Source organism: Pangasianodon hypophthalmus, chromosome 11 (genome assembly GCF_027358585.1).
Source record: "Pangasianodon hypophthalmus isolate fPanHyp1 chromosome 11, fPanHyp1.pri, whole genome shotgun sequence".
Taxonomy (NCBI): domain Eukaryota; kingdom Metazoa; phylum Chordata; class Actinopteri; order Siluriformes; family Pangasiidae; genus Pangasianodon; species Pangasianodon hypophthalmus.
Window position 1 is genome coordinate 1,587,385 of NC_069720.1, and position 16,067 is coordinate 1,603,451.

Sequence of the window (16,067 nt, forward strand, 5' to 3'; positions counted from 1 at the left end):
TTAATAATTTTAATTCATCTTCAAATAGCAGAAATGAGGTTACACAAATTTATGACCTGCCCTTCAGAGGTGTGATTTAAAGCCAAAGTCATATTACAGGTCCTAAACCTTAAAAAAAAAAAAAAATCAATTTGCATAGACTCCGCCCACTATTTCTTCTGCATATTTATTATGAAAAACATATGAAACTGACATGTTATTTCACTCATTTCTCTGAAGACAGGTAGTAAATCAGTTTGCTTGTTTTTGTGGGTGTATTTCTTGTGCTCACGTGTTTTTACACACACACACACACACACACACACCTGCTTGTAGAGCCATCCTCTCACTACTACAGGGATGTTCGGGTTCCTCTTGATGGCATGATCTCTTTTTCCAAAGCTGTGCACTCTTCCACTGGATTTTATAGGCTAAAGCAGAAAAAAAGGCCTGTTAAGTTTTTTGCACAATTTATGTATAATCACGTACTGTAGATCTCTCTCTCTCTCTCTCTCTCTCTCTCTCTCTCTCTCGTTGCATTAATACCACGACTCCGCTGATACGTGTCTCCATGCTGGAATCATTTTAATAAAAACTGCCAAACTGTCAGTGGTCTGATATCATTTTAATATAAACTCTGCCATGCGTCCACAGAGCTTCAGCAGCAAGAGTGAAACACACACACACACACACACACACACACACTCAGTGCAGGCAAATATCTGGCAGTTTGCTGCTGCATTCTTCAAACACCCCATTTGTCAAAAGCAAAACATATTGGCTATCTGTCAGCTCGCTGTTATCCGCTACTAATTTTAGCAACACATGGCCTCATTTATCAAGTGAATTTTTCCGGAAATCATTCGCAGAAGCATGTACACAAAATCCTGTTAGTCAGGAAAAAAGTCCGTATCCTACGCGTCGCTCCTGAGCTCATTTCCGAGGGAAGGAGACATTGATCAGCTTCAAATCGACGATGAGTTACTGCAATTTTATATACGGAAGGCACTGTCAAGTTTAGCCATTCAATCAGGACAAAAGTAATGGCACCCTATGAAAGGAGGAAGTGTTAGCATGTGTATATGGTAGCTAAAGCACCGCAGTGGCTGAGCTGCATTACTGGAAGATTTATCGCACGCCGCGCTTAGGAGGTGCACTTCCTCAGTTTAGTCGCCATTTGGTTGTCTTCAGATCTCTGTAAGCTTTTATGGAGTTGCATACAAGTGCATATGCACACAGGTATGAAGTATGAAAAGCAGAAACGTTCATAAATCTGGCGAGAATTTTTTGTTGTTTGGCGATGAAGACATTTTCACACAGATAGATGAAGATCTGAATTTGTGAACGAAAGCTTGTATGACACATTGTGTGCTGTGGCTAAAGATGGACGACGCCTCTACCAGTCAAGTGTGAACTTTAACACCATGATTTATCAGTGTCGTATTTATCCTGGGAGAACACGAAGGCCGGCCAAATCCAAATACAGGAATCTCCAGGGTCTGGGTCTCCACAGCTGTTAGAGGGACTGGCAGTGGACCAGACCTACTGGTGTGGGCTCGAACCCAAATAAGCTTCAGGATTGAGTATCAGTCACACACACACATACACACACACACACACACACACACACACACGGGTCCAGGATCAGAGCCAAGGCACATCACACTGTCTGTGGTCATCAGGAGAATCCCTCAGGCATGTAAAGAAGTTTTTATATCCATTTCCATAAAGGTGGCTTAAGTACGGCACAAAAAGTGTGTGTGTGTGTGTGTGTGTGTGTGTGTGTGTGGTCACTCAGTTATGTTATGGTAAAATACTGAGTAACGAGGTGGAGTGATGAAGTGGAGTTACTGTTACCGCTCCAAAGTTGATTATTTTCCTACAATAGCATGTCTCTAAGTGTTTTATTCCTCTTATATCACAGCAATTTTCCAGACTGCAATGTTTTTATTAATTACAGAACAACATTTCTTTAATTTATACAATATTTATCTTCTAATCCATTTATAGTTATGTTCTATAAACATAAAAGTTTTTAAGCACATAAAGCATATCACACCTTATTCACAATACGCTGTTTTTATACATTTTGGGTTGAATTTAAACACAGGGAACTGTTATGAATTCAGATGTATTTATTCCAACTATTTCCTTCCCAAGACTTTTATTTGAATTGTGATTCACGCTGCACTTAAACTCAGAACTTTCCAGAACTCGGACTAGCCGAGCTGCTCGGGCTTTGACATTTCCACCACAGTTCAAGGTTAAATTGGTTTCAGCTATTTTTGCGCTCTTTTGCTCTGATCATGATGAACGAGCCGAGAGGAGGCTGTAATAGATTCCAACACGGGAAAAAAATACATTAAATCTTCTCAGTCGTTCGCCAGTGCAGCAAAAATGTCGCCAAATTTCAGCCAATTTTATATTATATATTAACTCTCATACTCAGACTGTATATGCTCCACATAATCTAAGATTTATAAGAAATAGATTCAAAAACATGCTATTTAACCAAGAAAACATGCTATTTAACCAAGAAAACATGTTATTTAACCAAGAAAACATGTTATTTAACCAAGAAAAAATGTTTAATAAGGTTTTCTGTAAGGAGACATTTATTTTAAATTTATGGAAGGAGTCTCCAGCGTCAGTGTTTTTGCAACAGTCTGATCTTCAGGACAAGGATTTTATATTTTCTTTGCATTTTCTTCAGAAACATTTTTTTCATCTTATTAACTTCAAAAGAGAAAAAAAGAGAGGCTGGTGAGGGATCGACTGTTTATAGCTGCTATAAATTAAGTGAGAACTTGTTTTATGGATGATCCAAAACACTATAACTATAAATGGATAAAAAGCACGACATGTCATTCTTTAATACATAAAAATTTTTAATCATTGGAATGTTGCTGTTGTATAAGAGGAATGAAACACTTTATAGGAGAATAATCAAAAGCACTTCAGGGGGGTGACAGTAAGTCAGCTTCATCACACCACGCCATCGTTGATTATTTTCCTTTAACAGCACAACACAAAGCCGCAATCAGATCACGCGCGTCCTCACGCATGACCAGCGTACAGTAGAGTCCTGACCTTGAGTCCCGAGGGAGCGTCCACGGTGGACGAGGTGACGGCCACGGAGGACTCGCTGACCATGCTGGAGGGTCTCGGCTCTGACTGCGGCTTCGACATGTGGGAATTCCCTCTGCAGGGAGAACACACACACATCGTCACACACAATCTCTCTGAGCATCAGGCCACCGAGTCTTACTTTTACAGTAAACAAAAAACACACACACACAACAAGGAAATAAAACGTGTTAAAATCAAAGTAGCACATTGTAAAACATAATCCCTGGAGAGAAGGTCTTCTGAAAGAAACAGGACACCTGTGAAAAGTGGAACAACAAGAATTTCACCTCTCTCTTTTTTATAGCCGTGTAAATGAAACTCCTGTGAGTACTGGAGATGGCTGAATCTGTAGAAAGATGCTAAAACTACTAAGCAGAAGCAGGTCATTATTTGTATCTGGTGTGTTTTTCTGTCCCTGAAAAATTACTCTCATATTGACTATAGATAGATAGATAGGTAGGTAGATAGATAGATAGATAGATAGATAGATAGATATACTTTATTGATCCCATGAGGGAAATTCTTGTGTTACAGCAGCATGGTCAGCAGCAAGATACAACACGTACACACACAAAATATAAAATATAAAATACAATAAGTTAAATTAAATGTAGTAGTGCAGATATGGAGCACAGTTGTAGATTTAACCAGATTTACATCAGTATTTACACAAGTACACTTGTGAAAACTGGTAGTGAATAATGATGAATATGAATGAATATGAATATGAATATGAATGATGAATAAAGCATTTCTTTAAAAAAATTAATATGTAAATATTAGTTTAAAATGTTTAACTAATTAAAAACTATATTTAAATTTTTTTTTATAAATGTTTTGTTTTTATTTAATTTTAAAGTTTCTATTTTATGGCTTTTTTTTGTCAGTGTATATTCATTTTTTTCATGTCTCCAGAAGTTTCTTGTCTCGTCACTTTCTTCGCTATAACCGTCATCACAAATATTAAAAATAAATACAAAACCATCTCCTAGTTTAGACTTGTTCAATAAATTCTCATTTTTAATAAATATTTTGTTTTATTCAGTTCTATTTCATACAACTTTTCTTTATTTTACATTCCACTCTGTTAATATGTAGTACTTTTTTCATCAGAAATTAACCCCGCCCACTCTCACATGACATGACATGACATTTCGATAGTGTTTAATTAATAAACTGTTCACACTCCACTTCAGCAAACAGGAAATTAATTACATTTCATAATATTTAAATATGTCAGATATGTAATGAATAAAACACTCTGTCTGTGTGTGTTGCTGTTTATAGTAAACTAATCAATGACTTGGGAGTTCCTGTTACCACCGCAAAGATTTACTCCTCTTACATCACAGCAATTTACTTACGATTACAATTTTATTTCTGAAAGAACGACACGTTATACTTTTTATCCATTTATACAGTAGACACTTTTAATGTTCTGTGAAACGAGTTAGTTCCTGTTCTCACTTTATTTAGCAGCTATAAACACTCGTTTCCTCACCAGCTTCTCTTTTTTCTCTCTCTTGAAGTTACTAAGATAAAAACACGCAGCTTGTCGTCTTCTGTTAGCAAGAAACTGCAAAGATGTTGGAAAACTTAAAGTTACAGCTTTACCTCTGACACTGGAGACTCCTTCCATAAATAAATGTCTTCTCACAGATCAACGTTCAACGATTATACACGTTGCTATTATTAGTGGAGCGTCGGCCCTGTGAATGAGCCGTTACTATAGAAACGAGAGCATTAAGGCACTACTGTCAGATGTAAACAGGAATCTCAGCTGTCTGCTTAGTGTTTATTAGCCACATGTAATTCCGATGCCCCGAACACACTCGGCTCGCGTGTTCTTCACACGCTCCGTTTCCGACCTCTCGCATTGCTAACGTTCGCTGCATCAGTGTGGTATTAACAGGGTTATATCAGGATCACTGCTGAAACCGAGCCTCGTGTTATACGGCGTGTTTGGCCATGAGCGGCACTCTGGGAACGTACAAACCCCGAGGTCACGTCATCACACCGCTCCGGGTCAAGGGCATGAAAAACACTCCACACACTCCACACACTCCAAACACCAGCACTCTAACACACACACACCTGTGGAAATTACTCACACAGCTTATTAGTTTGGTCTTTTCTACTTGTAGTCTGTCTTTATAGCTAGTTTGTTTGTAATAAGTGAGCAGCTAGAGTTTGAATATTTTTTAAGATAATTAAATAATGAATTTGCTTTTCTGTGTAATTTCACCTAACAGGAGGTGACTAGAACATCATCGTTTTGCTGAGTGTGTGAAGTCATTGGAGAGTGTGAGCTGTGTCTGCAGGGTTACTCAGAATGTCCCGGCAGTGTGTCAGTGTGTGTGTGTGTGTGCCTGTGTGTGCCTGTGTGTGTGTGTGTGTGGAGCAAGTTAACCACATATCAGTGTGTCATGCAAAAAATATACAGTGGCTTGCACTTTACAGTTAACCCTTATCGACGCTCTGTCTGTTTTTTTGTTTTTTTTTACTCTCACTTCTATGCATTTGACTACAGTGCAAAAGTTTGTACACCCTTATTTAATCAGTGGTGGACAAATCATAAATTCAGTAGCTAGTCCACTGGGCTAGTAAAAGCTCCAGTGTGCCACTGTCTCTCATGTTTTGGTTGCTGAGAAACTTAATTAACTAGACTAAAAACTGGAACCTAAAATAATTGAATTATTTTACGTATTCTGTCATGATGTATTTGATGTAGCGTATCGTCCTTATGTTCTTGACAACCTGGCAAGTCTTGGACTAATATTTTTAACCTGTTCTCAAAACGATGGTTTGCAATGTTATTTTCACTCATTATGTGATACTCAGTAACCGTGACAGTGCGACGATAACATCCCAAACCACATATTACCATTTTAACTAGTATATCAGTACACCAATGAAGTCAATGCTATTTAGGCACACTACTTACACTCGTGCATAGTCTGCGGTTTGAGATACAGAAGGCCGTCTAACCCACATTACATCCATGAGTAGCTTGCATTAGCATTTTTCTACCAGAGAGGGTGACACTTCAGAGCCCAAAATCTTACATATGGCAGCTTTAATGAGTTTTAAAGTGCTTAAATTCATAAGAACCAGAAAAAACTCTGACAAAAAAAGAATTTGTCTTTTTCTAAGATTAGTTTAAAAACTAAATCTCCATGATTTCAAATACACAATGTAAAAAAATACAGCTTCACATAAAGCTCACACACACACATGAACAAACACACACACTTAGGATTCCATGAATAGCTTGCAATAGCACTTTTATGCCAGAGAGGGTGACATTCCCCCCCAATCCCCAAATCTTACATACGGCAGCTTTAATGAGTTTTAAAGTGCCTGAAAGTCAGAAAATTCATAAGAAACAGAGAAGATGGTGAAAAAAACGAATTTGCTATCTTCTAATGATTAAAGCTAAACTCTGCGTGATTTTAAAATACACGTTAAACAATGGAAGTTAAAAAAATGATAGTTTTTACATAAACCATAGCTGAACTCGGACAGTCACACTGTCATAAAATTCAGCGCCATTTTTTTTTTATCAACACAGGGTGCCATTTTCAATCCAATCTTACATATGGCACCTTTAATTTTTTTTTTTTTTTTTTTTTTTAGTTTTAAAGTGCTCAAAAGTCAGACAATTCATGAGAAACTGAGATGTTGAAAAAAGCAATAATGCACAGAATTAACTATTAGCAATCACTCACACACACACACACACACACACACCATACAGGAAGACGGAGGGCAAAAATCAAAGCACAAAAATAAAATTCCAAAGAAAAACACGACACGAACAGCTGGAACTCACCCAATTAAGCAGATTTCAAAACTCCACAACAAGCGGATGCTTTCATTTTCTGAGCAGTGCATGCTTACAGTACGAGACAGTGACTGAGATAAACTACTCACACACACACACACACACACACACACACACCCCTTATTGTTCTGCCTCCATGATAGAGGTCAGGATTAATGGCTCTTCCTGTGGAACATGAGGGCCGAGTCCAGAGACAACCATCACAACATCAGGAAGCTCAGAGGTGGATCTCTTCACCGCACTGAACTTCCTCTCTCTCACACATCTCTCCCTTTTATCTTTCTGCTTCCTATCCAACTTTTTCCCCCGTTTCTCCATTTGTTTACCTGCGTCGTTTTTCTCCGGGAGACTCACAGAGAGAAGGAAACGGACAGATTTCAGAAGCAGGCCGAGAGACTTATTAGATCTGAGACAGATGATTAGATCCTGCTCGCACACAGGGGTGTAATTTGGGTGTGAAGGCTGTGGCACAGTCATACACTGGCATGTGCAAAAGTCTTAGTCACGTGAAAAAAGAAAAACAAGAAAGAAAAATAAATACCTGTGCTTTTTATCAGATGCCATTTACATGACGTTAAGTACGATTTCATAATAATTAGTCACTACTTTAATCAGACATGATTTATGTATTATTTAGCTAATATTTATACTCAGATAAAACAACTATGCATGCTTACCATATTTTTCTGCCAAAAGAAGACAGATATTAGTAAGCCTGTAATAGTAATGTGATTATTTCTAAAATAATCTGCTGTTCCATTAAAAAATTTAAGATATTAAAATGTAGGAAATTAGCGCATTAAAAAAAACACACTCTGGAAATTTGAGGGGGAAAAAAACAGACTACAGTTTTATCAATGAAATCTAGACTAAAATCTTGACTAATAATAAACAAATAATTAAACTAAAACTATTATGTATTTTGTATTAAAATTAACACTGAAAAGCACTTTCCATATCCAGATTATGAGTTTAATACAATGCCACTATCCGTATCGGTATCTGTATCCGTATCTGTATCCGTATCTGTTTAATACTCCAAATTAGGGGTGGGCGATCTGGCAAAAAATATCATATCACGATACTGGAAGATGATTTTACGATGTATCACAATATTTAATTTTGCTAAGAACCTGCCAATGAAACAGTAGTACTGAATTTAAAAAAAAAAAACATTTACTAATACTTTCATTTAATGTCTACTAAAATAATTGAACACTGAAAAGGAAGGAAAAAAATCAGTACAAATTTTACAAAGATTTTACAAAGTTCCTAGCTGCTTGCTTTCATTTTGTCATCAGTAAAAATTAAACACAAAAGAAGGTTTTAAAAAAGATGATGTGATAGCTCAGAAACGTGAACTGTGTACACATATTTTATCACAATTTCAAAATTATCATCATATCGCCCAGCCCTAACCACATACATCTGTATCTACATCTGTATTTAAATCGAAACTCAAAGTGGGCGTGGCCTAAATGCCAGGGGAAAAAAAAACTCAGTTGTAAAAACATCAGCAGTGTCAGCGTGGTGTGTGTGAATTCTGGCTCTGACAGTTCCTCAACCTCAGCTACATCACTCCGTTCACAACGAGAGATGTGTGCGGGACTTTCCCACGATATTTCCTAACGAATTTACTCCCAAAATATAAACAAACTAGTTGCCTATTTATTTTACACCACCAGGACTCTGAGCAGGCAGTTACAAAGGACGAACGAATAAATAAATGAATAAGCAACGTAAATACATTACACAGTGCTGCACATTCATGTTTCATGTTTATGTTTGTGTTAATAACACCGTTTTTGTTTGTCCTGCAAGCTTCATATCTGACTGCTCGCTCTCGCCTGCATGAAAGTAAAAAAACTCCAGAATTTTTCCTTGTGTCCCGCAGGATCATATTCCTGACGCACACCTCTAGTCTCAACCTGACATCCTGTGAACCTTTCTGGCAAGCTTTCTAAAAAAAAATGTTAAAAAAAATAAATAGTGTGCCTCCTATTCGTATCTGTATTTGTATCTGTGTAGAACACATTATCTGTTCATTCCAGATAACACACTCGTAGTCTGTTACATCCCTAATCCATATCCATAATCCATATCCATATCCATGTCCATGTCCATATCCATGTTTACAGGCGGGATTTAATCGGAATGTTTTCTGCTTTTCAGTGGAATTCGAGAGGCTTGTGGCTAACCATTCCCACCTCCACATTCATAACAAATGGGTGTGTCAGCATGTGCATGTGCATGTGTGTGTGTGCGTGTGTGTGTGTATGTGTGTGTGTTTATACATATATAGCCCTTTGTGAGGACCAAAAACACTAAAGGTCCTGATAATGATATAATAACCTCAACTACTCTCACAACCACCTAGCCCTCACGAGAAATTATTTTTACAGCTTTTATTTTTAAAAACTAAAGAAAAAACTTATTTCCTTCTGGTTACTGAAGTTAAATTTAAAGATTTAGAGATTTAGTTGTAGCACAGTGTTAACTAGCTACTATATCTCACAGAACAGTATCATTATGTCACTGCAAAGGTCCTTGCAAAAACAGAAAAGCGTGCATGTGTGTGAATGTGTGTTTGAACACTGCCGAAAAAAAATCCTTTCCAAATCTAGATCGGAATTTTTTTTATGAGAACTTGAACCCCACACACCCCATGTGTCAGGAAGGCTGATACGGACTCGGGCGTTTCCACAGATGAGCAGCTGCTAGGCGAGGTTTTATTTTCCAGCAATACAACGGAAAGCAGAGGAACGTCAAGCGAGAAAAAAAAAACAGAGTGCTGTGTAGTGGAGTGCAAAAGTTTGCATCTCCCTTTACATCTGCATGGAAAAATCTAGCTTTTTGAATAGATAGATAGATAGATAGATAGATTGCAAGAGTTCATAAATACAATGTGGGGGTGTCCTGTAACAAGTAAACAACACACGCTGTTTGTTTTTACTGATTGTTCATTTATTGTTACAAAAAAATGATAATAAGTATAAAGCCACAAGCAGCGATCATGGGGGTCCAAGCACTAAATCGCAAATATGGCCAAAATTGCTATTACTGCCACAGCAGCTTCTGTACACTTTCACACTGTGACACTGAAAAAGGATTTTACATTTAGTCATGATCAGATGAAGCTATTTTTGCCTGATGGTCTTTGCTCACATTTTCAGATTAAAAAATTAGAATAATACAAATAAAAAGAAGAAAAAGATCATGACAAATATGATACGAGTCCCAACACTACACACCTCAAAAAATTCAGGCTAAAAAAAAAAACAGAAGCAACTGTATTTTTTAGATATTACAAACATAAAATAATTAAAATAGCAGATGAAATGATGTGCTGTTTGTTAATAAGTCTATGCATATCGCTCGGTTGTTTATCTTAAAGCATATTCTTCATTACCTGCAGTGAAAGAGGTATATAAATCTGGACCCATTGATTTCATTTTGATCACCAACATGAATAAAAAAACTTATATAATCATTTTAAATCCATAAATTCAAACATTCATTTGTTTAGTAGGTCCTGAAGTGGACATCCTGACACTCAGCATCTCTTTTACATGACAAAAAACTTTCATTCCTGCACATTTTTCCTGCTATAAAGCTCTGTGAAAGCTAACTGAAGAAGAAGAATAGCTCAGCGTCTATCTGTGACAGCTTTAATTAGATCCCGCTAACCAGCGGACTGCGAGAGTTCGCGCTGTGACAGTGTCACACGTCCACTCCAGCTCTTAGCTCACTTCTATATTAGCCTACGGTTATGTTAGCGTCATCGCTCCGTGTGCTGTGACACAGGGTTAGCTCACACCTTCCACAAACGGCGTTCCTAACGAGAGGCTTTATTAAGGCTCAGGAAGGAACGAGCGATCGTATTCGTATAAGAGCCTGAAGTTTTTAATCCGTCACCTTCTGTTACTAAGGAGAGATGATGTTCTCAGGCTCCTCTGGAGCAGGAGAAGGACATTAGGTATAAACTCTGAATCCAAAGACACTCTGGTTTACTAAAATCTCAAATAGCGAGAAGCTTATGGGTGTGTCACAGGTGATTTACAAAGAAGTCAGGGGATGGAAACTATTTAACTGAGGTGGTTAATAGTTTAGAACTCAGAGAAACTTCTGGAAAAGTAAAACTGAACTGATACGAGAGATCAATGCTAATAGCTCAATGCTAACATGTATGAATTACCAAATGAATATAAGTACATGCCCAGTCTGCAGTCCGGTCCATGCCAGATGTTTCATATATAATAATACAGTTGGGGCCTAATGGATAGAGAGTCGGACTTGCAACCCGAAGGTGAACCTGAAGGTTGTGGGTTCGAGTCTCAGGTCCGGCAGGGATTGTAGGTGGGGGGAGTGAATGACCAGCGCTCTCTCCCACCCTCAATACCACGACTGAGGTGAGACCCTTGAGCAAGGCACCGAACCCCCAACTGCTCCCCGGGCGCCGCAGCAAGAAAGGCTGCCCACTGCTCCGGGTGTGTGTTCACGGTGTGTGTGTTCACTACTGTGTGTGCACTTGGATGGGTTAAATGCAGAGCACAAATTCCGAGTATGGGTAACCAGACTTGGCCACAAGTCACGTCACTTCACTTCACTTCACTACCCTATATACAGGAAGTATACAGTATAACAAGTATGCAGACTAAGTCATTATCGTCTTTAAATGTTCTTTAAACTTTCATTACTGATGTGAAAGGAAATCAAACTTCTATATTAAATACACTATATTAAAAAAGAAAAAAATACACCCTATATGATGCATACTCAAGAAAATATTTAAATGTCTCCACACAACACATTTTATCCTCCGTGTTTTATTACTGAATGACCTGTTTCTCAACACAGGACTGCTAAATCCTGTTTCCTACTGGCTCACAAGACAGAGGTTTGCAAATTCACAGGACAAAGTTCACCTAGCTGTTCGAATCCCGACGATGCCGTGACCATGAGCCAGAAGAGCTCTCTGGGTAGGAGGGGCATACTCTCTCTCCCCTGTCAATCACAGCAACACTAGCCAATCATGAGCATCTGTGAGCTCATGTATGTGGAAGAGGGTGAATAGCGCTTTCCTCTGAGTGTGTTACGCAGCCCTGTGATGCAGCATGAGCAGCGGTGTGTACGTAACATCTACAACAAGCAAACTCATCCCATGTCCAACGTCCTTCCACTTCAGTCAAGTTTATTTGCATTTAAAGGTGTAGTTTTTTAGGATTGAACCAGAGACTGAGTAAATGTTTTTATTTTGTCTTTAAAAGGCAGAAACAAGCTGCAACAAATTTCTCATAAATTTATATTGCCCTTCAGGTGTATTCATTTAAAAAAGGAAGTGTTTTTTTAGTCTTTTAGCCTCTTAAACTGACTTATTTGCATAAACTCCACCCCAAATTGCATATTAATGAACAGAAACCTGCAAACAATGTTATATTGCTCATGTAAAAGACACAATCCTCCACAGAGCATGTCACTAAATCAGTATCTTTTTTGCAAGTATTGTTCAAGTTGCATGTTTTTTTTCCACACAAACTTTTACTGAACCAAAATCTCAACATTTTCCTCCTTTTCTCTCAACAGGAACTGAAAAATCTCTCGCTTTGGTGAGGAAGTAAACCCAGTAAGGTGAGACGAGAAGTAATAGCCATTACGGTCATTATGTCTGGACATTTGGAGCTGATTTATAGCATCTGAAAAGCCAAATGCTAAAAGAGGCATGTGAGCAAAAACCTGGCTTATTACCATAAATCCATTTCCCATGATAACAATACAGCATAATGCAGGCAGTAAATTTTATAGGAACGTATTAAAAGCCAAGAGTGTGGGAGTGAATTAAAAAAAGTCATGAATAAATTAATTTGATACAATAAGATGTTTCAGATTCAATTTTTACCCCACAGCGCTGTTGAATTCTGGATTCTGATTGGTCAAAATGGTGTTAATTTTATTAATCCACTTGTTCTAATACGTTATTGTTTCTATAGTAACAGCTCATGCACAGGGACGTGTACGGCAGATGCTTCACTAATAATAAATGAATTAAAAAACGTATGTAATCGTTGTTTTATGACGAAGAGGTCATAAGGTAACATTTATGGAAGGAGTCTCCAGTGTCAGCTCTTCTTCAGGACAGAGGAGTTTACGCTTTGCAGTTTCTCAGTAACATGATAAGCTACATTTTAAGTACAAACTACAACGTCATTGATTAATAAAGGAAAAAATCGTGATCATTGGCACACTGCTGTGGTAAAGGAGGACTAAAACACTTCAGGACATGCTTTTATATGAAAATAATACGAAAACTTCAACAGTGACTTCACTTCATCACACCGCTCATTGTTTTACTATAACAGCACGACACACAGTGTGTTTGTGAAATATGAAACAGTGATGTGTGAAAGATGAGACACTCACAGCTCCTGCACGACGAAATCCGTGTTCTCCGGAGATATCTGACCCGTCACGGGATGCCGGAACGCCGTGGTTCTCTGGTTGTGGCTGGATGAGAAGAGAAAGGACAGAAAGACGATCAGAAACAATACGGGAGCTGAAACGACACGAGCAATCCATCATTATCCGTTTGCATGTAGTGGTCACGCATTCTGCAGGAACACACCAAGAGAGCGGATGAGTTTCCCAGCTCGGTGCAGAATGTGGAACGGGCCCGAGGCCAAAACCGGCTCACACTAGCGCACACAGAGTGCCGAGCTCAGCACAAAACTCACCAGCAGCACTGGAACTTTATTGATTTTAATTATATGGGGGTCAGCCGTTGCTCTAACTAGGCCATTAAGACTGAGACGAGGATGATGTTTTGGAGACCAAAAAAAAAAAAGCTCATATAAAAATAATATCATTTTAATCCATGAGCACATTAGTGTGGTACTTTTTTACACTTAAATACACTTCTAAAGCACTTGCATGGAGGGAAAAATAAATAAAGCGAGGGAGTAGTTGCATTTGGTCGCCGTTTTTCTACACTGAAAGAGTCTTATTCTTAATATAGTGGAACTAATGCGCTCCCAATAACAAATAGAATAAAACTGGTGACACTTTATAAGGTAAATTCCACAAATTTAGCATTAGTAGACCATCAGTAACATTAACAAAATAACCAACACTTGTATTTATTGATTTTTTTTAATTATAAGGCAAATAAACTGAATAATTAACACCTGCATTAACCACTATATACATCCCATCAATCAGTAAAATGTAACGTAAGTGTAAAATGTAAAATGTAAAAAGTTTTCATAAAAATACAAATATAATCACTTTGTGCGTTAACTTACTATGTTGCTGTTAAAATGACAAATTAATTATATGCTATTACTGTATTACATTTAACATGAACTATTATATTTAAAAAAAAATACAATAGGCTTCATCCACCACTGGTTGAAAGTATGTGGGTTAATAATTGATTTATTATTATTATTATTATTATTATTATTATTATTTTGTCCTTGAATAGTAGTAATGTGCTTCTACAAATTTAATACCTGCCCTTCATATTCATTTTTATTCAATCTCTGCTCTTGAAGTGACTTTCAGGCGGCAGTTAATCTCACTGATGGTCATAAATTAATCCGTTTGCATTGACTCCACCCACTATGCTAGACTTTTAAGTAGAAACAGTAAATTATTGTATATTCATTAAAGCAAATCTGCTAAACAGAAAAAAAAATTCTGTAGTTAGTAAATCAGCTTTTTTAGCCGATGTTTTTTCATATTGCAGTTTTTTCCACACACAAATTCACCTTTAATGAAACAGGATATCAACATTTTCCTCCTTTCTCTCAACAGGAACTCAAAACTTCCTCACTTTGGTGATAAAGTAATCTCAGCAATGTACATAATGTCTGTACTGAGGTTTAGAGATGATTTTCATCATCTAGCATATTTTTTTAATCAGATTTCTACCAGGTATGAGCTAAAGAACTTATTAATTAGTTACCATTTGCTCTTTAAAAATACACACCATGTGTATTTTCCTTCACTGTTATTTTTTTTAGTTGGCCGTAATTGATTGCCAGACTCCATTCCCGTGTTTACTAAATCCAGCTGCCTCTTCAACACCAACAGAGTTCGGTCTATTTTAAACCCCTAGCCTTGTTTTTATCTACGCTGAGAGCCTCTGGCTCTTCAGTGTGACGTGTGAGTTACATTGTGCAGTGGAGACTGAAGTGTACCTGAGTGACTCTTGACCTCATACATCAGTTACCACCTACACAGAGCTGAGAACTCGATTATGAGACAGACCTGAATGTCTGGTTAGCTCTAAATCAGTGAAAAATGACAACAAGCATTTAGTCATTTAACCTTTCAACCTGGGCAAATACCTATCTCACACACACACACAAACACACACACCCACAAAAAAAACTTTTCTGCCTTAATCAGCTTTACATGAAGCATGACAGGAAAAACATCCCAAACTCAACAGCCCTTCCTTATCACACACTCCGCCTCCCCCATCGCCATGGAGACGGAGCTGTCAAACGCTCCCCGCGGCACTGCATGACCGAGTGCGTTGGTCTGTAAATAGTCTCTCATTCACACAGGAATGTGCAGCATTGCATTACCTCATATGGCCACAAAGCATGTCACAGGCACCTGATAGAGATAACGCGCTATTAACACGGGGTCTGTTTTCTCCTCCAGCATGATTTAGCCGTGATGGGAGGTTAAATTTGACACACATGAAGATACAGATGGGGAAACACCTTCCTTCATGTTTCCCTGAACTGAAATGTTTCTCTTTCGCATGTTTCTCAACCAGAAGTGTTAGCATTTTCAACTGAAAAGGGAGGAAAGGGATCAGAACATTTGCAACATTTAGATTTACATGCTGTAAATAAATGTTTGTTACACATTTGTGTAGACTTTTAGTCCTGGAGTGAAGAAATATTAGTCAGTATAGCTGTAGTATTTTTATTAGCATGAAAAGAAATATCAATTCATGCATGTTCTAAATTTGTTACTTTACAATTGCTATTCAAATTACTGTTAAACATTTGCTTGATTGTTTTCCAGAATGTAGCTGTATCAACACCTCATGGGTTTTCCCAGACCGGCTCACATTTACTTCATCAGTCCTAATGTTGTCTTT

At 37.8% G+C, this 16,067-nt stretch overlaps 1 protein-coding gene across 20 annotated transcripts in view; it reads right to left on the reverse strand.

The window, feature by feature from the left end:
* Positions 1-16,067, reverse strand: part of plekha7b (pleckstrin homology domain containing, family A member 7b) — a 119,947-nt gene that overhangs the window by 54,364 nt on the left and 49,516 nt on the right. For 17 of the 20 annotated variants that reach the window (XR_008302590.1, XM_053237900.1, XM_053237905.1 and 14 more), the window contains 3 exons: positions 13,370-13,453; positions 3,070-3,181; positions 306-410 (listed from right to left, as the gene is read on the reverse strand). Coding sequence is in view for 19 of the 20 variants with exons in the window: in XM_053237900.1 (XP_053093875.1) it covers positions 306-410; positions 3,070-3,181; positions 13,370-13,453 (301 nt within the window). In the remaining variant the exon portion in view is untranslated. The remainder of the gene's footprint in view (positions 1-305; positions 411-3,069; positions 3,182-13,369; positions 13,454-16,067) is intronic. The other 3 variants (XM_053237908.1, XM_053237907.1, XM_053237909.1) reach the window with 1 other exon arrangement.